General features: G+C 37.1%; 2 protein-coding genes and 1 pseudogene across 2 annotated transcripts in view; 1 reads left to right on the top strand and 2 right to left on the bottom strand.

Moving 5' to 3' along the window:
- The window catches only part of LOC123465559 (liprin-alpha-1-like), a gene marked incomplete in the record, with an annotated part of 992,590 nt that overhangs the window by 677,695 nt on the left and 288,121 nt on the right, over positions 1-26,774 (bottom strand).
- On the bottom strand, positions 734-1,738 carry LOC123332153 (olfactory receptor 9G1-like). Its single transcript, XM_044937682.2, has one exon. It carries the CDS (start codon positions 1,736-1,738, stop codon positions 734-736), a length of 1,005 nt encoding a protein of 334 aa, XP_044793617.2.
- LOC112579427 lies at positions 17,702-21,917 on the top strand (annotated as a pseudogene).

The raw sequence follows: 26,774 nt of genomic DNA on the forward strand, positions 1-26,774 counted from the left end.
TTGGGTAATGTTTACTAATGGAGATAATTCTTAAGTTGTTTCACCTCACTATAGTTATTAGTATTATTATTATTTTTGTTGTTTTGTCTTGATGCTCAGAATATCATAATTTGGAGGTAGATAGCTTTGTAGGTTCACCCATATAATTAAAATAGAAGCCTGGGGAGATACAAAGTGATTCACAAGTATGATACATATGAGAAGGTGACCAAGTTTTCTTTATTGATGAACATGCAAACAGACATGTAGCTTGGAGAGGTCATGCTTCCTGAATTATGTTTGTGCTGAGTTATTTGTTGGGTACCACTGGGCCTTTGTGCTAACATTTCTGGGGAGAATAAAGGACATATAAAAATGCTTTAGAAATTCTGCTATAGGAATAAAAGTTATGATTTTAAGTTGAGTGATATGAAAGTATTAAAATTTAATTCAGTATATTTCCCATTTTAAGGAAATAATTATTGGATAATATTCTATACATATCAGTCAATCAAAAATGTTATCATTCTGTCACTTCATGAGATAGAAGGCAGGTTTTGGTTTTAAGCTTTTTGGTTGCTTTCAACCTAAAGTAATATAAAATTCAAAACAAATGATTATATTTTGTATTTAAATTTTATCTCTTTTAAATTGAGCTTCTTCTTTTTTTTTTTTTTTTTTCATCTTAGGTCTTTTGACTGGCCTTGTACCAAGGGTTCAGATTCATGAACTGGCAATGTAAGGACTCTTCACCCTAAAGGAACACAATGGCACCTCTTCTTGAAATACAATAACCTGCTGAAAAATTGTCTCTACATCTGCTTAAAAGGAGAGAAATTTTATGTTTGAAGAGTTTATTCATGGCCTCTTTCACATCCTTATTCCTCAAGCTGTAGATCATGGGGTTCAACATAGGAAACACCACAGTGTAAAATGTAGAAACTATTTTGTCACTGTCAAAAGAATAGTTAGAGCGTGGACGAGAGTAGATGTAGAGAATGGAGCCATAGTACAAGGTGACAGAGATCAGGTGGGAGGAGCAGGTGGAGAAGGCCTTGAGGCGGCCCTGGGTGGAGCAGATCCTCAAGATGGTGGCGATGATGAAGAGGTAGGAAGCAAATATGAACACAGCAGGGGCGATGACATTAGAGGCCAGGAGGAAATACATCAGAACCTGGTAGCCATTCTTCTGGCCACAAGCTAACTTCACCAGGGGAAGCAAATCACAAAAAAAGTCATCAATTGCATTGTCATTACAGAAGTTCATGGTAAATGTTCTTTTGGTGATGATAGAACAGTTAGTAAAGCCACCAAGGTATGAGGTAGCTACCAAGAATGCACAGAGCTTTATGGACATGGCCTGAGAATAAATAAGTGGCTTTGAGATGGCCATATAGCGGTCATAAGCCATGGTGGCCAACAGGTAACATTCACTGTACTCCAGTCCACCAGAGAAGAAGAACTGGGCTACACAGCCAGCAAAGGAGATGCTCTTGTCTTCAGAGATGCAGGTCACTAAGATCTTTGGAGTGTAGACAGAGGAATACCGGAAATCCAGAAAAGACAGATTCCCAATGAAAAAATACATGGATGTGTGCAGTTGGGAGTCACTACAAATCATCACTATGAGGGCAGTGTTTGCTAGCACAGTCATAGAGTAGACACCAAGGAACACCACAAACAGGACCAGCTGCATCCTGGGGTCTGTCGTGAAGCCCACCAGGATGAAGTCCGTCACTGTGTAATTGCTTCTCTTCATGGTTACAAGGAATCTTACCTAAGAAGAGAAAAAATAAGTTCAGCTTGAATCACTGTGCTGAATACATAGGAAAAGTGCAAAAAAAAAAAAAAGGATATTATATCAGTGTCATACCTAGAAATCTATAACCCAAAAATGTCCACTTTGGAAAGAATTTTCATTTTTTAACAAACCACTGTCTACAGTTATATATTTTTTTCTCTTTCTTTTTTAAAAATTAAATTATTTTTTATTGAAGGATAATTGCTTTACAGAATTTTCTGTTTTCTGTCAAACCTCAACATGAATCAGCCATTGGTATACATATACCCCCTCCCTTTTGAACCTCCCTCCCATCTACCTCCCCACCTCACCCCTCTAGGTTGATACAGAGCCCCTGTTTGAGTTTCCTGAGCCATACAGCAAATTCCAGATGGCTATCTATTTTACATATGGTAATGTAAGTTTCCATGTTACTCCTTCCATACCCTTAAGTACATTAAATTTTTCAATAGTTTATTTGATCAAATATATCTTTGAATCAGGTAACTGCCAAAGTAGTTAAGAGCACTCCATGGATACGAGCTAGAGATGTTTCTACAGAGAAAACACAGAGCAGAATGAGGAAGTCATTTGGTTGGCTCTAGATTAATTGGTTGCTTATTTTGGAAACCAATAATAAGCAAAAACCCTAGCTGGCTGTTTGTGATTGTTGTCCTTAGCTTCATTCTGTGGGATCAAGTGGACTGACTGTGGTTTAGTGCCTGGTTTGTTTACAGTGGTTAACAATGTATAAATGAGACACACTTCACTGTATTGGCTTCTTTGTTTAATGGTTTTATATTTGATTCCAAATTTCTGAAGTTGGTTAATTTATTTTACATCTTAAGATGGCCATTCATTTAAAAGATGGATGAACTCATCATTTCTATTTACTGTAATTTAGCATTCTTTATAATGTCAATATGCTTTTTGCTAAATGCTTGACTTTTTAGCTTAAACTGTAACTTTTTTTGCATCTGAAATGCTGAATTCCAGTACTTTCATTATAATTTCAAAATAATAAGTATTTTTTCTTTCAGTGCTTTTATATATTGGGACACTATTCACCAAATCAAATTCATATGCCATAATAATATCTATGTGGATGAGAAAATATCAAGATTTAAAAAAGGGAATATTTACAAAATTTTGGGGAAAATATATACTAAGAATGATATACAATGACAAGATTATAAAATATACAGGGTTAACTGTATTTTATACATATTCTAACAGTAAAAATATATTAACAATAATCTAAAGACCCAGTTTAGATGGAATTTTTACATATTGCATAATTAATGTAGTACTAGAAACAAGCATTAATTAAATTTTTGCCACTTTTATAATTTTTTATTATGAAGGATTTTTTTCTCCTCAGCAACCATTAGGCAAAACTACATATCTTAGAATATAATTGTGAGAACATGTATTCCATCTGATGATATATATATTTGCCACTCTTTTCAAGATTCCCTGAACATAAATTATAGATGTTCTATTGAAATGGATAGACAGGAATGTATCTAGCTATTGTGCATTTGTATTACATTTAAGAGACAGCTCCAGTCACATTAACTTCCCACCAACCTGTCACTATATGTCTAAATAAACAAAAATTCTGGTGAATAGAATGTTGTTTCTCCTTTGTCTTGGAATTTATAAAAACACTCCGTTTGTACTAGACTATTAATATATTAATGAAACTTACTTCTGAGTAAAATATAAAAAAGTATAAGATTGGTCCTCCTAACTTTTTGTCACTCATACACGCTAAAGGTTTCTTCATCAAGGCTGAAAGACCAAGAAAACATAAATCCAATGACCGTTCTAATCCTCACCTGATTTGATCTTTAAAGAGCATTTGAAATAGCTTATTAGTCCTTCCTGCTGCAAACATTCTCTTCACTTTGTTTGCCGGTCATCAGACTTGCTTTGATTTTCTTCTATTTCTAAAGCGGCATATACTCAGTGCTATCCAGCCCCCACCCCCAGCTGCCATTTTGAATTTTGGCAAGTCCCAGAAACAACCCTTGAACCCCTTCTTTTTTCTACCCACGATTACCTCTTGGTGGGCCATACAGTTTAATGACTTTGAATTATATCTATATATGAGACCCTATCTCCCTATCTACTTATCTCTTAACCATTTTTATTCTCTAAACTTCAGACTCATGAATCTAAATGCCTACTTAACATTAGGAAAGACTGTTTCTAATATCTTCCCTAAGCTTACTTTCCTCTCAGACATTCACTGCAATAAATACATTATCTCCGTTTAAGAATAATCACTGGATGTTTTGAATTCCTTTTTGTCTTTTATCCTGTAGGTGACTAATCAGCAGCATCTTGATTTTATCTACAAAATACATCTAGAACCTGACCAGTTGTTCCCAGCTCCAGTGATTCCCCCCTACACTGACCACTCTCATCTCACATTTGCCTTATTGCAGAGCTTCCTAATGGTCTTCCTGCATCCTCTCCAGTTCCATCCCTACCTCACTGAGTCTTTCAATAAGGCAGCCAGAGTGATCCTGTTAAAATACCAGACAGATTATGTTACTTTTTACCTTCAAACACTCCAGTGAGTTCAGAACTTATTCAAAGTAAAGCCCAAATCTTTATAAAGTTGCACAAGCTTATTCCCCTCCTGCCTCTGGCTCCTACTGTCCTCCCCTTCACTGTTCACTCCACTCCAGCCCTGTCAACCTCCTTTCAGTTCCTGGGATAAACTGAGTTTGCTAAGAACCATGGAGTGCTCCCTCCTGTGGTTAGAACATCCTTACTCAGATATCTTTGTAAAAAAAACATCCTCCCTTTTCACAGGTGTCAATTACTAGCAATATCACCCCTTTTCAGGTGTTCCCAGATCAAACTACTATAATCCACTTCCTTGACATGCCTTATGTCTTTTGTATACTTTATTATTCTCCTTAGAGCTTTTTGTTATCTAATATTATACACATATCACTGGGGCTTCTCTGGTGTCTCAGGTGGTAAATAATCTGCCTGCAACATTGGAGACCTTGGTTTGATCCCTGGGTCAGGAAGATCCCCTGGGGAAAGGAATGGCAACCCACTCCAATATTCTTGCCTGGAAATTCTCTTGGACAGATGACCTGGTGGGCTACAGTCCATGGGGTCTCAGAGTCAGATACAACTGAGCAGCTAACACACACATATACATCTCACTATTTTAACTTTTTTCTCTTTTCCAGGCATTAGAATATATTATTTCCTGTATGCTTTTAATGGAAAACACATATCAATTCCATGTTTATCTCATCTTAATTCATAAGCTTGTTAGGAGGTTTTATGGGTTGCTTATTTTACATGAACCACCACTATATTGTGGCTGGGGAAAATCTTTGAAAGCATGGATACATGAACACTAGAAGTGTTAATGTTTTAACTAACATTAAAAACACTAAAAACACTAACATTTCTTTGGGGAAAAAAAGTTTGAAAATACCTGGACTCAATCTTAAACTTAATATTCTTTATTTATTCCCTGGTTCTCAACATTATATTAAAATTTTATTATTTGTAAAGTGATAGTTAATGTTGAATGCTTTATTGTGAGTCAAGCACTGTGCTTATTGTTTCACAGCATTTTGAAATTTATTTCTGCAACATCAATTATACACATGTTTAAAGAACAAAAGTATTTAAAATTAGAGAGAATTTTACAGAAGGCCAAACTGAGTTTTAATAAGTAGATAATAATTACACACTTAGGAAGGAGTATTATCTTACTCCAGAGACCTGGTACTTAACCACTGAGTCACCTCATTTCATACCTGATATTAGGCTAAGAGTTCCTTGTGAGGTTTATGAGTCCCTGTTCTTTTGGTTATAACCCCTGAACTCAACACCAGTAATATGATGCTGAGAGAATCAGATGCTGTCAGCAGGAATTGGCAAGTTTCACATAAATGCATGTGGTTTCAGATAAATGCTTCTAAGTGGTGTCCAAATCATTTCTGCAAAGTCCTATGTTTCTGCCAACCTTTCAGGCAACCTTGACTGTGAGTACAGAAACATTATACTCACCTCACCCAGATCCAGGTCACTGACTTATAACTCACAGTCACAGTCAACAAAAGACCACACGGTGGATCCAGACAACTTATATTTGCTCAGGGTCCCCTATGCATATGATTTCTGAAGTACCTCAGGACTTAACAAACTTTTTGGTTAATTGTCTTTTGAAAGTCTCTAAAAGGCAATTAACCAAAAAGTTTGTCAATTTATTTAGAGGTGAAAAAATGGAATATTTTCTGTCATCTCAGTAAATAAAGAATGTCACAGTCACTAGCAATTGCAGCCACCAGGATGGTTAACTGTTGAGCCCTGAGAGAACTCGGGAAAGAAAAGAATACCTGCCATCTAGCAGCCATCAGACTTCAGTCACTCCCTATGGTGAACTCTGAAGAAGCTTAGGATGCGAAAATACATGATACTGGCCCCAGATTTCGGAGATCCCAGATGCTTGCATCTTCCCATACATAGAAAAGTGTTTAATTCTTTAACTTGAGATATCTGGTTTTATTTCATTTACTATATATATATATATATATTTTTTTTTTTGATGTTCAGACTACCCACCCTTTGTTGCAAAAATCACTACATATCCTAGCTCCTTCTGTTTCCTCTTGGAGAAATTTCTCAGGGCCCTCTGAAAGGTTATCTCTTGGACTGTGCTGTGCTTAGTTGCTCAGTCATTTCTGACTCTCTGCAGCCCCATGGACTGTAGACTGCTAGGCTCCTCTATCTATGGGGATTCTCCAGGCAAGAATACTGGAGTGGGTTACCATGCCTCCAAGACTCTCCTTCAGGGAATCTTCCCAACCCAGTGATGGAACCCAGGTCTCCCACATTGCAGGTGCATTCTTTACCATCTGAGCCACTGGGGTAGCCCAAGAATATTGCAGTGGGTAGCCTATCCCTTCTCCAGGGGATCTCTGGACCCAGGAATTGAATCGGGGTCTCCTGCATTACAGGTGAATTCTTTACCAGCTGAGCTACCAAGGAAACCCCTGATCTATAAGTAGCATTTGAAATAGTTTATCAGTCCTTCTTGCTTGAAACAGTCTCTTCATCAGATTTCCAGGTCATCAAACTTGCATGGATTTTCTTCCGCTTCTAAAGCTGTATGATCTCAGTGTTAATGCCCCCAGGTTGAAATTTTGGAGAACCCCAGAATCAACCCTCAAATCTCCTCTTTTCCATCCACAATCACTCCCTGGTGGACCATACAGTCTAATGACTGTAAATATTCTCTGTAGTCTTATCTATGTGTCTATCTATCTACTTACCTATTATCTCCTGAACATTTTTCTTCCCTGAAGTTCAGATTCATGGATACAAATGCCTACTTAACATCTCTTATAGGATGTCTATTGGGAAGTTTAGGAAAAACTGTCTTCCTAACAATCCTTCTTAAGCCTGCTTTTCTCTCAATCTTCTTCACTGCAGTGAAGGCATTATCTTAATTTAGGGAAAATTATCATACATTTTTTACTCCTTTTTGTCTTTTAAACTGTAGCTATTTGGTAACATCTTCATTCTACCTTCAAAGTATATCCAGAACTTAACCAACTGCTCCCAGTTTCAGTGATTCCACCCTACACTAACCCACTCTAATTTCATGTTTGTATTATTGCAGTTTCCTAATGGTCTCCCTGCTTCCTCTCTACTTCCATCCTTACCTCATTTGAGTGTCTCAGCAAGGAAGCCAGAGTGATACTGTTAAGGTGCTAGTTAACTCACGTTACTCCTCATCTTCAAACACTTCAATGACTTCAGAACTTTTCCAGAGTAAAGGCCCAAATCCTTATGAAGATGTGCAAAGCTTATGACATTTCTGCTCTGGCTCTACTGTTCTCCCTTTCACTGTTCACTCCACTCCAGCTCTGCCACCCTCCTTTCAGTTCCCAAACAAACTGGATTCACTCAGAGCCTTGGTAGTTATTCATTCCTGTGGTTAGAATGTCCTTCCTCAAATATCTTTACAGAGAAGATATTTCCCTGTCTTTTTCCAGGTGTAGATTGTCACTAAGATTACCCCTTTTCAAGGATTCCCTGATCACTGTACTCAGTCTGCTTCCTGATATTCTTATATCCCTTTTCTTTTGTATGATTATCACTAGAACTGTTTATTTTCTAACATTACATATATCACATTAGTTTAACTTATTCTCTTTTCCCTTTATTATTAATAAATATAATATTTCACATTTGTTTTTTATGGAAAATATATATCAATTCAATTTTTATTTTATTTTAATTCATAGGTTTACTTTGAAGTTTTTTGTGCTGTTTATTCTAAATGAACACACACAAAAAAACATATACTGAGAACATTTGATAGCTGGGCAAAATCTTTGAAAACATGGATTCAGGAAAACTAGATGTGGTTTCCTATGAGAAAATGTTGAACAATCCTGGACTACACTTTAAACTTCCTATCTTCTGTTTCTCTATGTTCTATGATTATCATATTATTCCAGAAGTTTGTCATGTATAAAAATATTAGATAAGTATTTTGGATACTTTACTTTGACTCAAGTGCTATGCTAAGTGTTTCACATGAATTATTCTATCTGTTCTCATAACATCTATCATAGGTATGTTTAAAGATTAATAGCAGTGATTTTATAGATGACCAAGTCAAGGTTTCATATGTATCTAGTAATTTCAGAGTTAGTAAATAATCGTGCTGTCTTTCTCCAGAGAGCTGGTACTTAACTACTAAGCCACTTCCTTTAATACTTGATACTAGGTTAACAGCTGCTTATGCATTCTATGGGTCCCTCTCTTTTTAGTTATAAGACCTTAACTCAAATACAATAGAATAATGCTGAGAGATTCAGAGGCTATTCAGGTGAGTACTTTACACAGTTAGCAGCACATGAATGCTTCCAAGTAGCTCCCAAATCATCTTCTGGAAGAGTCCTGTGTCTCTTCACTGGCAGCCAATACTGATTATGAGTATAGAGATATTCCACTCACTCACTCAGGACCATGACACTTACCTGTAGCTCTCAGAGTCACAGCCAACACAGGACCATACCGTGGTCCAGATAAATTATACTTGCTCAAGGTCTCCAGTGTATCTGACTTGTTAAGTACTTCATGGATTCATAGCTGTGAAAGTCTCTAGAAGGCAATTAATCAAACAGTGTGTTGAATTTATTTAGGAGAATCTGAGGTGATATACTGACCCATAATGCAATACACTTCTCATCTGTAACAATGCATTTCTTACGACTGGGGGAAGAGTTAATAGAGACAATGTATTTGAAGTGATAAGAATGTTTGGCATCTAATAATAATATGACATATTGATTATTTGATGTTATGTTGGTTATTAATGTCATATAATTCTTAAATGGCAGAATTATTACTATGCAAAAGAGCAAAGCCACTAAAATTGGTTGTGATATGGCCTTTTGTGCCTTTGCTCTTTTCCTCGGCTAGACAAGCATATTCTCCTTTACCCCAGAGCTCTTTTGATGAGTTAAAATTGCCTATGGTGGTGCCTCATCCCATTTTCTGTTGATTGCATTTCTCTATCTCTTGCTCCAATCATGGACTTTTGGGGGGTCACTGATACCTCTGTGGATCTTCTCAATTGAAAATGCTCAAATTCACAACATAAATACACACACAAGCAAAATAGTGCACATATTTCCACTGTGTTTCCCTTTAAGCTTAAACATGGCTACTTTGTCATGGGTTAAAGATTTTACTTAAAAAAAATAATTCTTTTCTGGCAATCTGACCCAGAGGTTATGACAACCTGAGAGGAATGAGCATCTATTGTCTAACATTCTTTTTAAATGTATATTTGTCCTTCTATCCCCTGGGACAAAAACAAATTTAAAAAATTAAACATTTTGTGATTTATTTTGAGTCTGAGTATAGATGGCTTATTTTTAGTCTTCTGTCCCCTAGGGCTTTTGGAGGAGCTACAAGCTTATCAAAGTGTAAATGATTCTCAGTTGCTTTTTTGTTGTTGCTGCATTTTTGTGTCAATTATATCATTTTATTTTCCTTTCCTTCCTTTAATATAAATGTCCTTTGTCACCACAGATAGTAGGGAAAGTTATGTCTCCCACTTTTACTCTCAGCAGTTTCAGAGACTGCCATATGACAATGATGAGGTATAAGAAATACTGGTTTATAGTTCCCATTGTAACAAAATATAAATGGCTACTGAATTGTTGTGGAAATTAAACAGTATTTCTATGCCAGGAGTAAATCTGCATCACACAACATACAAATATCTGCAGTGTGACCTTATCCAGAATCCAGGATCATTGATAACAATGGATCCCGGGAGAATGTTTACTGGTTTTGTAGCTTGGGGGAAAGGCAAACTAGGAAGTTAATCATAACTATGCATTGACTAAGTCAGGTCAGTCTTATCAAATAAGACTCAGAAAGGTTTTGTTTAGAGACTGTGATTCCCCAGAGATAGACATATTCAACCATAATTTTCTGTTACCTCTGTATTGATTTCTGCTGAATCCAAATATATATATATATATATATATATATATATATATATAGCAAATATATCCACTATGTACATTTGAATATTAATATACAAATAGGTATCTCTGTCTGTGGGGTGCTCAGATGGCTTCCACTTCTTCTTCTGGATGGCCTACCATCATTTGCCATCCTGCTTTCTGCTCCAGGTGATGAAACTACATGAACTAAGTCAATTAACATTTTAATGAGGGGGAGGAAATAAAAAGAAAAGACTGGGTACAGAATACCTATTTCTGTTATCAACTCAGGTTCAGATTCTCACCACCCAAAGCCAATGATCAAGGAGCAAATGCTGGTAAAAAGGAAAACTATGAAAACTACAAACATATGGAGGCTAAACAACACACTTCTGAATAACCAACAAATCACATAAATCAAAAAAGAAATCAAAATATGCATAGAATCAAATGAAAATGGAAACACAACAACCCAAAACCTAAGGGATTCAGTAAAAGCAGTGTAAGGGGAAGGTTCATAGTAATACAAGCCTATCTCAATAAACCGGAGAGGAATCAAATAAATAACTTAACACCACACCTAAAACAACTAGAAAAGGAAGAAATTAATAACCCCAGGGTCAGTAGAAGGACCGAAATTACAAAAAAAAAAAAAAAGGCAGAAATAAATGGAAAAGAAACAAAGAAACAATAGCAAAAATCAACAAAGCTAAAAGCTGGTTCTTCGAGAGGATAAATAAAATAGACCAACCATTATCCAGACTCATCAAGAAACAAAGAGAGAAGAGTCAGATCAACAAAATTAGAAATGAAAATGGAGAAATCACAACAGACAACACAGAAATACAAAAGATCATAAGAGACTATTATCAGCAACTATATGCAAATAAAATGGACAACTTGGAAGAAATGGACAAATTCTTAGAAAAGTACAACTTTCCAAAACTCGACCAGGAAGAAACAGAAAATCTTTACAGACCCATCACAAGTATGGAAATTGAAAATGTAATCAGAAATCTTCCAACAAGCAAAAGCCCAGGACCAGACAGCTTCACAGCTGATTTCTACCAAAAATTTAAAGAAGAGCTACCACCTATCCTACTCAAACTCTTCCAGAAAATTTCAGAGGAAGGTAAACTTCCAAACACATTACATGAGGCCACCATCACCCTAATACCAAAACCTGACAAAGATGCCACAAAAAAAGAAAACTACAGGCCAATATCACTGATGAACATAGATGTAAAAATCTTTAAGAAAATTCTAGCAAACAGAATCCAACAACATATTACAAAGACCATACATCATGACCAAGTGAGCTTTATCCCAGGGATGCAAGGATTCTTCAATATCCACGAATCAATCAAAGTAATACACCACATTAACAAATTAAAAGATAAAAACCATATGATTATCTCTATAGATGCAGAGAAAGCCTTTGACAAAATTCAACATCCATTTATGATAAAAACCCTTCAGAAAGTAAGAATAGAAGGAACATATCTCAACATAATAAAAGCTATATATGATAAACCCACAGCAAACATTATCTTTAATGGTGAAAAATTGAAAGCATTTCCCCTAAAGTCAGGAACAGGACAAGAATGCTCACTCTCTCCACTATTATTCAACATGGTTTTGGACGTTTTGGCCACAGCAATCAGAGCAGGAAAAGAAATAAAAGGAATACAGATTGGAAAAGAAGAAGTAAAAATCTCAATCTTTGCAGATGATATGATCCTGTACATATAAAACACTAAAAAGTCCACCAAAAAATACTAGAGCTAATTAATGAATACAGTAAAGTTGCAGGACATAAAATCAACACACAGAAATCCCTTGCATTCTTATACACTAACAATAAGAAAACAGAAAGAGAAATTAAGGAAACAATTCCATCCACCATTGCAAAGAAAAGAATAAAATACTTAGCAATAAATTGACCTAAAAAAAGCAAAAGACCTATATATAGAAAACTATAAAACACTGATGAAGGAAATCAAACATGACACAAATAGATGGAGAAATACACCATGTTCATGGATTGGAAGAATCAATATAGTGAAAATGAGTATACAACCCAATGCAATGTATCAATTCAATGTAATCCCTATCAAATTATCAATGGTATTTTTCAGAGAACAAATAATTTCACATTTGGTATGGAATTACAAAAAATCCTCAAATAGCCAAAGCAATCTTGAGAAAGAAGGATGGAACTGGAGGAATCAACCTGCCTGACTTCAGGCTCTACTACAAAGCCACAGTCATCAAGACAGTATGGTACTGGCACAGAGACAGAAATATAGATCAATGGAACAAAATAGAAAGCCCAGAGATAAATCCATGCATCTATGGACACCTTACCTTTGACAAAGGAGGCAAGAATATACAATGGAGAAAAGACAATCTCTAACAAGTGGTGCTGGGAAAACTGGTCAACCACTTTTAAAAGCTTCTGCACAACAAAGGAAACTCTAAGCAATGTGAAAAGACAGCCTTCAGAATGGGAGAAAATAATAGCAAATGAAGCAACTGACAAAGAATTAATCTCAAAAATATACAAGCAACTCCTGAAGCTCAATTCCAGAAAAATAAATGACCCAATCAAAAAATGGGCCAAAGAACTAAACAGACATTTCTCCAAAAAAGACATACGGATGGCTCACAAACACATGAAAAATGCTCAACATCAGTCATTATCAGAGAAATGCAAATCAAAACCACAATGAGGTATCATTTCACACCAGTCGGAATGGCCGCTATCCAAAAATCTACAAGCTATAAATGCTGGAGAGGGTGTGGAGAAAAGTGAACCCTCTTACATTGTTGGTGGGAATGCAAGCTAGTACAGCCACTATGGAGAACAGTGTGGAGATTCCTTAAAAAAACTGGAAGGAGAACTGCCATATGACCCAGCAATCCCACTGCTGGGCATACACACCAAGGAAACCAGAATTGAAAGAGACACATGTACCCCAATGTTCATTGCAGCATTGTTTATAATAGCCAGGACATGGAAGCAACCTAGATGTCCATCAGCAGATGAATAGATAAGAAACCTGTGGAATACACAATGGAATATTACTCAGCCATTAAAAAGAATGCATTTGAATCAGTTCTAATGAGGTAGATGAAACTGGAGCCTATTATACAGAGTGAAGTAAGCCAGACAGGAAGACACCAATACAGTATACTAATGCATATATATGGAATTTAGAAAGATGGTAATGATGACCCTATATGTGAGACAGCAAAAGAGACACAGATGTATTGAACAGTCTTTTAGAGCCTGTGGGAGAGGGAGAGGGTGGGATGATATGGGAGAATGTCATTGAAATATGTAAATTATCGCATGTGAAACGAATCGCCAGTCAAGGTTCTATGTATGATACAGGGTGCTCAGGGCTGGTGCCCTGGGATGACCCAGAGGGATGGGGAAGGGCGGGAGGTGGGAGGGGGGTTCAGGATGGGGAACACATGTACACCCATGGCAGATTCATGTTAATGTATGGCAAAACCAATACAGTATTGTAAAATAAAAAAATTAATTTAAAAAATTTTAAAAAAGAAATATTCTGACTTTATACTTGAATGAAAACACTCATGGGATTGTTGCAAGCCTTTATTATTATACAGAATTCTGAAAGAACAATTTTGACCACTTTGCCCTGTTTCTGTTGCTTTTGTGGAGGAGTAGGTTTGAGGAGGCCATTACTCTGCTATTCAAAAGTTGATCTACTTCTGATACAATGTTTTAGAGATTCATTTAAGTTTTATTAGTACTTTTTTCAGTTTTTATTTCTATGTAGTGTCCCATTATGTGGATATATCACAATTTGTTTATCTAAGTATCTGCCTCTGTAAGTTTGAATTTCTTTGTGGGTGTATGCCTTCTTATACTCTTGGATAAAATCCTAATACTTACTGAGACATAGTTTTATAGGAAAATTAAGACATTATAAGGCATTTCAGAATAAAAAACTAGTTTTCCAAAGTAGCTGAATCATTTTAAACTTCTTCACATGATATATTATAAGAGTTACAGTGGATTCACATTGTCTTTATAAGACAATGGATATAATTTCTATCCAATGTTGTGTTAGTTTCTACTGTACATCAAAATGAGTCAGCCTTACATATAAGTATATCCCCTCCCTTTTGGACTTCCTTCTCATTAGGTCACTGCAGTGCCTTAAGGAGAGCTCTCTGTGCTATACAGTGTGTTCTCATCGCATGCATGCTCAGCTACTCAACATGTCCTACTCTTCGCAACCTCATGGACCATAGCCTGCCAGACTCCTCAGTCCTTGGGATTTTCCAGGCAAGAATATTGGAGTGGATTTGCCATTTTCTACTTCAGGGATCTTCCCAACCCAGGGATCGAACCTGCATGTTTTATGCCTTCTTCATTGGCAGGTGGGTTCTTACAATTAGCGCCACCTGGGAAGGTTTAGTTACCTATTTTATATCAACAGTGTATATACCTCAATCACACTCTCCCAATTCTTGTTATTAATGAGGATGTGAAGTGGTATCTCAAGGGAGTTACAATTTATATTTCCTTAACAATTATACATATTGAAATTCTTTTCATACGGTTTTTGGCAATTCATATATTTTTGTATATGAAATGTATTAAGATCATAGATTAAAAAAATTGTCTGATTGCATTTTGATCAGTGAATAGTGGAGGATCTATATGCATTCTGAGTAGGAATCCTTGCCAACATTACTCAGTATGAATATTTTTCCTAGTCTGTGGCTTTCCCAGTCTTTGTGCTCCTCAAAACTCTCCCTTAGTTCACTTTTTTCTATTTCTCACTATCAGTATGTGACCTCACCTTAGCATTTATAGAGAAAATGACATTTAAAAAAATAATTGATATTCTTTCTTCCTTACTGTAATGTAAGTACTAAACTTATCTACCATATTCCCTACTTCCATGGTATTAAAAGTGATGGCTAATGTCTCTCTGCTAAAGATTTCACACACAGTATCAATCCTGTATATAATGCTATGTAGCAATATCAGCCTCAGAGGAGACTCTAATTCCCGAGGGATCAAATTAATGTTACACTTTTGAGAAACAAAGGCAATTTTAATTGGCTTTTAGATTTTTTTTTAACACCTTAGGGACTATACTTAAGAATACATTATTTAAAAAAAAAGAATACATTATAAATCATCCCCTTTTATTTTTTTCAAAATGTCATAATTTCAGTTTTACAGGTAGGTCATTTGATATACTTGTTCACTAAGTATAAGTTTTTTTTTCCTTTTTTTGTGGAGATTAGTATTCACCATATGCAAAAAAATGCATTTAAAAGCATCCCACATTCATTTTTCTTCACAATACTTGCTTCTAACTGAGATTATGTCATATATCTCCCCCCACTCCGCCAAATGAGTCTTTTTTAATGGTGAAGATTTCATCAAGTCTAGAAATTGTAAAGGGACCAGGGAAGAAAATGATACACAGAATTCCTAGGTTCAAATATTTGGCTTAGTCATAAGCTCCAGATGTCTTCATTCTTAGTCCTGGGATCACATCAGGAAGAAGATGGCAAGTGTACAGAGACAAGAAGTGCCAGAGTGACAGCTCTGCAGCCAGACTGCAGAGAGAGCCATCATGCTCACAATACAAAAGGATATGCATTGCCTAAAATAGGAATTCTAATGGTGATGGGTTTCTGTGTGTGTGTGTGTGTGTGTGAATTTAGCCTTTTAGAATTCAAATTTTCCAACTCCTGGAAATGAACTAATGCTTTATGTAAACTACAGAAAACAGATAAGAAGTGTATTCCAGGCAGCACAGTTAAATACAAGGGCCACTTCTGTACTTGTAAAAACTACTGTGCTGCCTCAAAGGATAAATCAGAGTTTAACAAATCAAAGACAGTTACCCCACAACATGACTCCAATTCAGAGGAGACAATTACTGCTGTGGTTTCCAAACAGTACGTGATATATCTTTATCTCTGGGTTTAGTACTTGTTCCTTCTCCTACAATATTATACGTCGTTAGGCTGGAGATTTTTTTCGCTGCTGTAGCACTAGAACCTAGAACAGGAAAAAAAAAATCAATCTTTACAGTGTAAAAGAATAAATTAGTGCATGTATGAATTCTTCATTCTGTTTATTCTTAGTCATATCTTGAGATAAATTTCACTAATTCAATGTTCTTTGAATGAAATTAAGTCATACAACTATGGGATTCAGTTGAAAATGCAGTACTGAACATTTATAACTGTTTTAAAACAATCAGTTCAATGCAGTTTAGTCGCTCAGTCGTGTACAACTTTTCGCAATCCCATGGACTGCAGCACACCAGACTTCCCTATTCATCATCAACTCTGGGAGCTTGCTCAAACCCATGTCCATTAGGTTGGTGATGCCATCCAATCATTTCATCCTCTGTCGTCCCCTTCTCCTCCTGCCCTCAATCCCTCCCAGCATTAGGGGCTTTTCCAATGAGTAAGTTCTTTGCATCAGGTGGACAAAGCATTAGAGTTTCAGCTTCAGAATCAGTCCTTCTAATGAATATTCAGGGCTGATTTCCTTTAGGATTGACTGGTTTGATCTCTTTGCAGTCCAAGGACTCTCAAGAGTCTTCTCCAACACCACAGTTCAAAACCATCAATTCTTTGGTGCTCAGCTTTCTTTATAGCACAGTTCTCACTATATAGTCCAATGCTGCCTGGCAGGATCTGAAACAATAGTCTGTAAGAACTGGTGGAGCTCTAGAAAAATAGTTTTCTTCATTTGTCCATTTGAAAGGTGTTGATGATGTCATGTTGCTTTTCATTCCTGATTTTCATACCTTTGGCTTTTTGTTCCCACAAAGTTTGAAAAAAAAATCAAAGTATAGCCCCCTTAAAAGATATAAATGTATATAAAAGATATAAGTGAATATATATAATATGTAATATTATTAGATCATAACATTTATTAATATATATTATTAATAATCAACATAGAATAATTAATATAATTAATATATAATATATAAAATTTAATATATAATCACGTATAAAATATATAATAATCAATGTATAATATTAGATACTATATAACAATATATAATAATTAATATAATATTAAAATCAATATATTAATAAAGATAATTAATATACAATTATTGTATATAATATATAATATTATATACCAATATTTGATTAATGATATATGTATATATACAAACAAGGGAGAGATTGAGATACAGTGAGAAAATGCAGAATAGTACTGAGGTATAGGATTGAATATTTGTGCAGAAATCCTGATGAATTTGTTGAAAAATAGAAATTTCTTCACAGATGAATTGATCAATGAGTAAACGTAAGAGGTGTGGAGTGAATGCAGAGCCTGTCATACAGAATTCTTCACTTTCTTTGTCACTTTCAGTTCTCAAGGAATAAGAATATGTTTTCCCCAAATCACACAACAGTGACTGAATTCATTCTCCTGGGACTCACAGATGACCCAGTACTACAGAAGGCCCTGTTTGGGGTGTTCCTGGTGATCTACCTAATCACAGTGGTAGGAAATCTGACCATGATTGTGCTGATCAGGACCAATCCCCACCTCCAGATTCCCATATATTTCTTCCTCAGCCACCTCTCCTTTGTAGACCTTTGCTATTCCTCCAATGTTACTCCATATATGCTGCACAATTTCCTCTCAGACCAGAAGACCATCTCCTATGCTGGATGCTTCACACAGTGTCTTCTCTTCATTGCCCTGGTGTTCACTGAACTTTATCTCCTTGCTTCAGTGGCCTTGGATCGCTATGTAGCCATTTGCAGCTCTCTACATTACAGCACCAGGATGTCCAAGGACGTTTGCATCTTTCTAGTCACAGTCCCTTATACTTGTGGTCTCCTCAATGGTTTCTCTCAAGCCCTGCTGACCTTTCACTTGTCCTTCTGTGACTCCCTTGAAATCAACCATTTCTACTCTGCTGATCCTCCTCTGATAATGTTGGCCTGCTCTGACACTTATGTCAAAAAGATGGCGATGTTTGTGGTTGCTGGTTTCACTCTCTTAAGTTCTCTCTTCATCATTCTTCTGTCCTACATTTTCATCATTGCATCCATCTTGAGGATCCATCCTGCAAAAGTCAGGTACTAAGACTTTTCTACTTGTGGTTCCCACCTGACAACAGTCACTCTATTTTATGGAACCCTCTTCTGCATGTACTTAAGGCCTCCATCTAAGAACTCTGTAGAGGAGTCCAAAATAATTGCCATCTTTTATACATTTTTGAGCCCAATGTTGAACCCATTGATCTACAGTCTAAGGAACAAGCATGTGATCCATGCCATGAGGCATATGATTAAGGTAACTTTTTATTTCACAGAAGTACAGTTTAGGCACTTATTCATATTTAAGGTATCTGTAATAACGCAGGGGTTCCTTCAAGGAAAAGCCTATTAGTCTATTGTCACTATTAGTTTATCTTCATGAGTTCTCACTGATATTGCATAATTTCTCCTCAAAATTTATACTTTAAAGACAAATGTTTTCAATAAGCACATTTAATATTTTACTAAATTTATTCACTTGGGGACAAGTATTATATTAATATTAATTCAATCTGATGTGAACACTGCCAATCCATCTTCTTTGAATCAAATGGTCTACAGAGCTATAGTGAGGCTCAAAATAGGATGATTGTTTTTTAGCTTCTTTTAAAAATTTATGAAAAAGTTTCTTCTTCAATGTGTGATGTAGAACAATCACTCCAGTGCCTGACTAGGGAAATTTGAAGTACACGGATCACCCATAGCTTTAAAATTTTTATAAATTTTCCTCCAACCAATATTATAGATATCCTGAGAAACTTTTTACTCATTTATAAATATTGGTTGTGGTTTGCAATTTTGAAAATGAACTCTCAACACCTGTTTATGAGCTTTCACGAATAGAGATCCAATTCAGTCATTAATATAGTATAATGACAGTCTAGATATATTTTTTCATGTTTTTGCTCTAAATTATAACAAAATTATTGAGTAAACATAGCCTAGCACTTGGCTTCTGTAGACACAAGAATGCCCTAAAATGATATACAAATGAAGAGGTGTGTATATATCTTTCTGAAAGTGAACAGTGATATTTTATTTGGTTTGTAACTATGGCAGAAATCAGCTCAACACTGTAAAGCAATTTTCTAACAATTAAAAAAAATACAAAAGTGGTTGCTCATTATTTTCTAGGCAAGTCTGTTCCAATAGTGAGAAGTGTAAGTCCCTCAGTCGTGTCCAACTCTTTGGGACCCCATACAGTCCATGAAATTCTCCTGGCCAGAATACTGCAGTGTGTAGCCTTTCCCTTCTCCTGGAGATCTTCCCAAGCCAGGGATCCAAACCAGGTGTCCCACAATGCAGGCTTATTCTTCACCAGCTGGGCCACTAGGGAATCCTAAGAATACTGGAGTGGATAGTATATCCCTTCCCCAGTGGATCTTCCCGACCCAGGAATGGAACTGTGGTCTCCTGCATTGCAGTTGGATTATTTTCCAATTGAGACACAAGGGAAGCCGTCTTTTGAGAAAATCAATAGCAAAGAAAGTTATATAAAAAGATACATAATTCATCCACACTGATCCTTGCATTATTAGTGAGCTATATTGTTCTATATCGAAACATATATTTAATTTTAAATGGCCTTGAACGCTTCAGTTCAGTTCAGTTCAGTTTCTCAGTCATGTCCAACTCTTGGACCCCATGGACTGCAGCATGCCAGGCCTCCTTATCCATCACCAACTCCTGGAGTTCACTCAAACTCACGTCCATTGAGTCAGTGAGGCCATCCAGCCATCTCATCCCCTGTTGTCCCCTTCTCCTCTTTCCTTCAATATTTCCTAGCATCAGGGTCTTTTCAAATGAGGCAGTTCTTCTCATCAGGTGGCCAAAGCATTGGAGTTACTGCTTCAACATCAGTCCTTCCAATGAACACCCAGGACTGATTTCCTTTAGGATGTACTGGTTGGATCTCCTTGTAGTTCAAGGGATTCTCAAGATCTTCTCCAACACCACAGTTCATAAGCATCAATTCTTAGGCACTCATCTTTCTTTATAGTCCAACTCTCACATTCATACATAAGTATTCTAATATTGTGCGTTCCGATTTTAACGAAGACCACAATAATAAGTGGTCATATGAAAGGAACTGCTATGTTTACTATAATGTGTTCAAATCATTTTCCAGAAAATCATCCAAATAACCTGAAGTTTTAGAAATCTGGGCTTCATTCTTAAGTCTCAGCTGATTAAGGCTAATTCTATGAAAAATATTATTTATAAATAAATAAAAAAGCAGACAGAAGTGAGGGAGTAACATTCATCAGTAGTATGTCCCAAATCAAAGGATAGCTTCTGTATTTAGTTGTTCTATTTTCTCAATAAGTTAAAACATTTACTTAGTCTTACAATTAACATGACAAAATTGGAAGCATTTGCCATGTATAAGTTTGAAGATTAATTTTTACTTGATGGTATTGTGCTTGTAACTTTCTACAGACTATGTATTTTTAGTGAACATTGTTTTTAATGTAGTATAATACACAGAATCTGAGTTAAATTCACCCATTCCAATCCATTTTAGTTTGCTGATTCCTAGAATGTTGACGTTCACTCTTGCCATCTCCTATTTGACCACTTCCAATTTGTCTTGATTCATGGACCTGACATTCCAGGTTCCTATGCCATATTTCTCTTTACAGCATCGGACCTTGCTTCTCTCACCAGTCACATCCACAACTGGGTATTGTTTTTGCTTTGGCTACATCCCTTCATTCTTTCTGGAGTTATTTCTCCACTGATCTCCAGTAGCATATTGGACACCTACCGACCTCGGGATTTCCTCTTTCAGTGTCCTATCATTTTGCCTTTTCATACTGTTCATGGGGTTCTCAAGGCAAGAATACTGAAGTTGTTTGCCATTCCCTTCTCCAGTGGACCACATTCTGTCAGACCTCTCCACCATGACCCACCCGTCTTGGGTGGCCCCACACAGCATGGCTTAATTTCATTGAGTTAGACAAGGCTGTGGTCCTAGTGTGATTGGATTGACTAGATTTCTGTGATTATGGTTTCAGTGTGTCTGCCCTCTGATGCCCTCTTGCAACACCTACTGTCTTACTTGGGTTTCTCTTACCTTGGGCAAGGGGTATCTCTTCACGGCTGCTCCAGCAAAGTGCAGCCACTGCTCCTTACCTTGGACGAGGGGTATCTCTCACCACCACCCCTCCTGACCTTGAATGTGGAATAGCTCCTCTAGGCCCTCCTGCACCCATGCAGCCACTGCTCCTTGGACGTGGGGTTGTGTCTCCCGGCCACTGCCCCTGGCCTCAGGCGTGCGGTAGCTCCTCCTGGCCACTGGCCCTGACCTCAGATGTGGGGTAGCTCCTCTCGGCTGTGACCCCTGACCTCAGACGTTGATAGCTCCTCCTTGCCGCCAGCCCTGATCTCAGATATGGGGTAGCTCCTCTCGGCTGCGAACCCTGACCTCAGACGTTGAACGCTCCTTCTGGCTGCTGCCCCTGACCTCGGACGTGGAGTGGCTCCTCTTGGCCATGCTTGTGCATCATCGCACCCACCCACGCTTGTGTGCCACTGCAGCTACCCAGGCTTGAATGGATGACCATTATATCTACTACTGTGGGCAGGAATCCCTTAGAAGAAATGGAGTAGCCATCATGGTCAACAAGAGTCTGAAAATGCAGTACTTGGATGCAATCTCAAAAACGTCAGAATGATCTCTGTTCATTCCAAGGCAAACCATTCAATATCACAGTAATCCAAGTCTATGCCCCAATCAGTAATGCTGAAGAAGCTGAAGGTGAACAGTTCTATGAAGACCTACAAGACCTTTTAGAACTAACACCCAAAAAAGTTGTCCTTTTCATTATAGGGGACTGGAATGCAAAAGTAGGAAGTCAAGAAACACCTGGGGTAACAGGCAAATTTGTCCTTGGAATACGGAATGAAGTAGGGCAAAGGCTAATAGAGTTTGCCAAGAGAACGAACTGGTCATAGCAAATACCCTCTTCCAACAACACAAGAGAAGACTCTACACATGGACATCACCAGATGGTCAACACCAAAATCAGATTGATTATATTCTTTGCAGCCAAAGATGGAGAAACTCTATACAGTCAGCAAAAACAAGAACGGGAGCTGACTGTGGCTCAGATCATGAACTCCTTATTGCCAAATTCAGACTTAAACTGAAGAAAGTAGGGAAAACCACTAGACCATTCAGGTATGACCTAAATCAAATCCCTTATGATTATACAGTGGAAGTGAGAAATAGATTAAAGGGACTAGATCTGAAGGATAGAGTGCTTGATGAACTATGGACTGAGGTTTGTGACATTGTTAAGGAGACAGGGATCAAGACCATCCCCATGGAAAAGAAATGCAAAAAAAAAAAAAAAAAAAAATGGCTGTCTGGAGAGGCCTTATAAATAGCTGTGAAAAGAAGAGAAGCAAAAAGCAAAGGAAAAAGGAAATATATAAGCATCTGAATCCAGAGTTCCAAAGAATGGCGAGAAGAGATAAGAAACCCTTCCTCAGTGATCAATACAAAGAAATAGAGGAAAACAACAGAAAGGAAAAGACTAGAGATCTCTTCAAGAAAATTAGAGACACCAAGGGAACATTTCATGCAAAGATTGGTTCGATAAAGGACAGAGATGGTATGGACCTAACAGAAGCAGAAGATATTAAGAAGAGGTGGCAAGAATACACAGAAGAACTGTACAAAAAAATATCTTCATGACCTAGATAATAATTACGGTATGATCACTCACCTAGAGCCAGACATCCTGGAATGTGAAGTCAAGTGGGCCTTGGAAAGCATCACTAAAAACAAAGCTAGTGGAGGTGATGGAATTCCAGTTGAGCTCTTTCAAATCCTGAAAGATGATGCTGTGAAAGTGCTGCACTCAATATGCCAGCAAATTTGGAAACTGCAGCAGTGGCCACAGGACTGGAATAGGTCAGTTTTCATTCCAATCCCAGAAAAAGGCAATGCCAAAGAATGCTCAAACTACCGCACAATTGCACTCATCTCACATGCTAGTAAAGTAATGCTCAAAATTCTCCAAGCCAGGCTTCAGCAGTATGTGAACCATGAACTTCCAGGCGTTCAATCTGGTTTTAGAAAAGGCAGAGGAACCAGAGGTTAAATTGCCAACATCCACTGGATCATCGAAAAAGCAAGAGAGTTCCAGAAAAACATCTATTTCTGCTTTATTGACAATACCAAAGCCTTTGACTGTGTGGATCACAATAAACTGTGGAAAATTCTGAAAGAGATGGGAACACCAGACCACCTGATCTGCCTCTTGAGAAATTTGTATGCAGGTCAGGAAGCAACAGTTAGAACTGGACATGGAACAACAGACTGGTTCCAAATAGGAAAATGAGTACATCAAGGCTGTATATTGTCACCCCGTTTAGTTAACTTATATGCAGAGTACATTATGAGAAACGCTGGACTGGAAGAAGCACAAGCAGGAATCAAGATTGCTGGGAGAAATATTAATAACCTCAGATATGCAGATGACACCACCCTTATGGCAGAAAGTGAAGAGGAACTAGAAAGCCTCTTGATGAAAGTGAAGAGGAGAGTGCAAAAGTTGACTTAAAGCTCAACATTCATAAAATGAAGATCATGGCATCTGGTCGCATCACTTCACAGGATATAGATGGGGAAACAGTGGAAACAGTGTCAGACTTTATTTTTCTGGGCTTCAAAATCACTGCAGATGGTGACTGCAGCCATGAAATTAAAAGACGCTTACTCCTTGGAAGGAAAGTTATTACCAACCTAGATAGCATATTCAAAAGCAGAGACATTACTTTGCCAACAAAGGTTCGTCTAGTCAAGGCTATGTTTTTCCCAGTGGTCATGTATGGATGTGAGAGTTAGACTGTGAAGAAAGCTGAGCGCCGAAGAATGGATGCTTTTGAAATGTGGTGTTGGAGAAGACTCTTGACAGTCCCTTGGACTTCAAGGAAATCCAACCAGTCCATTCTGGAGGAGATCAGCCCAGGGATTTTTTTTGGAAGGAATGATGCTAAAGCTGAAACTCCAGTACTTTGGCTACCTCATGTGAAGAGTTGACTCATTGGAAAAGACTCTGATGCTGTGAGGGATTGGGGGAAGGAAGAGAAGGGGACGACAGAGGATGAGATGTCCGGATGGCACCACTGACTCAATGGACGTGAGTCTGGGTGAACTTCGGGAGTTGATACTGGACAGGGAGGCCTGGCGTGCTGTGATTCATTGGGTCGCAAGGAGTCGGACACGACTGAGGGACTGAACTGAACTGAACTGAATACACAGAATTGAAGAATTGAACTTAATTACAAAAATATTGCAATTCATTCACACCAGTCAGAATGGCTGCGATCCAAAAGTCTACAAGTAATAAATGCTGGAGAGGGTGTGGAGAAAAGGGAACCCTCTTACACTGTTGGTGGGAATGCAAACTAGTACAGCCACTATGGAGAACAGTGTGGAGATTCCTTTAAAAACTGGAAATAGACCTGCCTTATGATCCAGCAATCCCACTGCTGGGCATACACACCGAGGAAACCAAAAGGGAAAGAGACACAGGTACCCTAATATTCATTGCAGCACTGTTTATAATAGCCAGGACATGGAAGCAACCTAGATGTCCATCAGCAGATGAATGGATAAGAAAGCTGTGGTACATATACACAATGGAGTATTATTCAGCCATTAAAAAGAATACATTTGAATCAGTTCTAATGAGGTGGATGAAACTGGAGCCTATTACACAGAGTGAAGTAAGCCAGAAAGAAAAACACCAATACAGTATACTAACGCATATATATGGAATTTAGAAAGATGATAACAATAACCCTGTGTATGAGACAGCAAAAGAGACACAGATGTATAGAACAGTCTTATGGACTCTGAGAGAGAGGGAGAGGGTGGGAAGATTTGGGAGAATGGCATTGAAACATGTAAAATATCATGTATGAAACGAGTTGCCAGTCCAGGTTCGATGCACGATACTGGATGCTTGGGGCTGGTGCACTGGGACGACCCAGAGGGATGGAATGGGGAGGGAGGAGGGAGGAGGGTTCAGGATGGGGAACACATGTATACCTGTGGCAGATTCATTTTGATATTTGGCAAAACTAATACAGTTATATAAAGTTTAAAAATAAAATAAAGATACATAAATTGAAAAATACTGAAATCTTGACAGATTATTTACCAACTGAGCTATCAGGGAATCCCTGAATTATTCTAGATAAAATTAAATTTCAATTTTTGAAAGAAAGCACAATTTACTTGTTATCTCCTGTTAATGAAAAGTGCTCTGAGTATTTGGTATATATATTTTTATATTTAGTTTATATTGCAAACCATTATTTCATTATGTCAAGGTATCCCATATTTTTTATATTGATAATTGACTCTCATTTGTATGTGCAGATCCCTCTATTTCTTGAGGATATTCAAAATGTATAATGTTTGAATTAAACATTTTAAATTTTTTAAAAGTAATGCTTAAGTTTCTATACAGGTAATTTTTTCTCCAAAAAGCACTGGACATTTATACTTATGACTATTAATTAATATTTGAGAGTAATCACATAAATGTACCTTAAAAACTTTAGAAAATATCAGCCAAAATGATATGCTTCCTTGTTTTCTCAACTGAAGTTCTTAGGGAAGAAATATGTTTTAATTAAAACAAACAAAGAAATGTTTAACACATAAATGATATACATTATGTTGATTGATTTTGCTATTGATCTTATTTCTGATGATTCCTCCCCTGAGAATATATATATATATAGGGGTTTTTTTTCTGTTTTTAGTTTTATGGCTTGTCTCCACTATACACAATTTCTGTAGTAAAACAAGTTATTATATTATGTTCTTTATTTTTAATTGCCATATTTTATAGAGATATCTCAAATTATTCTATATATGGCTTATTGATGGCTCAGATGGTAGATAATCTGCCTGCATCTCAGGAGATCCAGATTTGATCCTGGGCTGGGAAGACCCTCTGGAAAAGGAAATGGCAACCATCTGCAGTATTCTGGCCTGGAGAATTCCATGGGCAGAGGAGCCTGGTGGGCTACAGTCCATTGGGTAGCAACTAAGCAAGTAACACTCTCACTTCCACTTTCATTCTAGACACAATTTTGTTGTATGTTGTAATATTGCATATAACTTTTCTCTCACAATTTTATCCATTTCCTCCTACAATTTATCAAGTTGTCTTTTATCTCTTACTAATTTGCAATGTTATCTTCATTGTACACTAAATACGTTCATTGTTATTTATTCTTTAACCAATATGTTGATTAAAACAATATATTATATTGTATATTTTGCATTTTAAGCAAAATTCCTAAACTTGCTATAGATTGGTGTTTTAATTTCTAGTAGAGAAAATCTGGGCTTCCCTTGTAGCTCAGTGATAAATAAACCT

Source organism: Bubalus bubalis, chromosome 1, assembly GCF_019923935.1.
Source record: "Bubalus bubalis isolate 160015118507 breed Murrah chromosome 1, NDDB_SH_1, whole genome shotgun sequence".
NCBI lineage: Eukaryota > Metazoa > Chordata > Mammalia > Artiodactyla > Bovidae > Bubalus > Bubalus bubalis.

Coding starts and splice junctions, on each gene's coding strand:
- LOC123332153 (XM_044937682.2), bottom strand. CDS start 1,738: ATGAAGAGAAGCAATTACACAGTGACGGACTTCATCCTGGTGGGCTTC.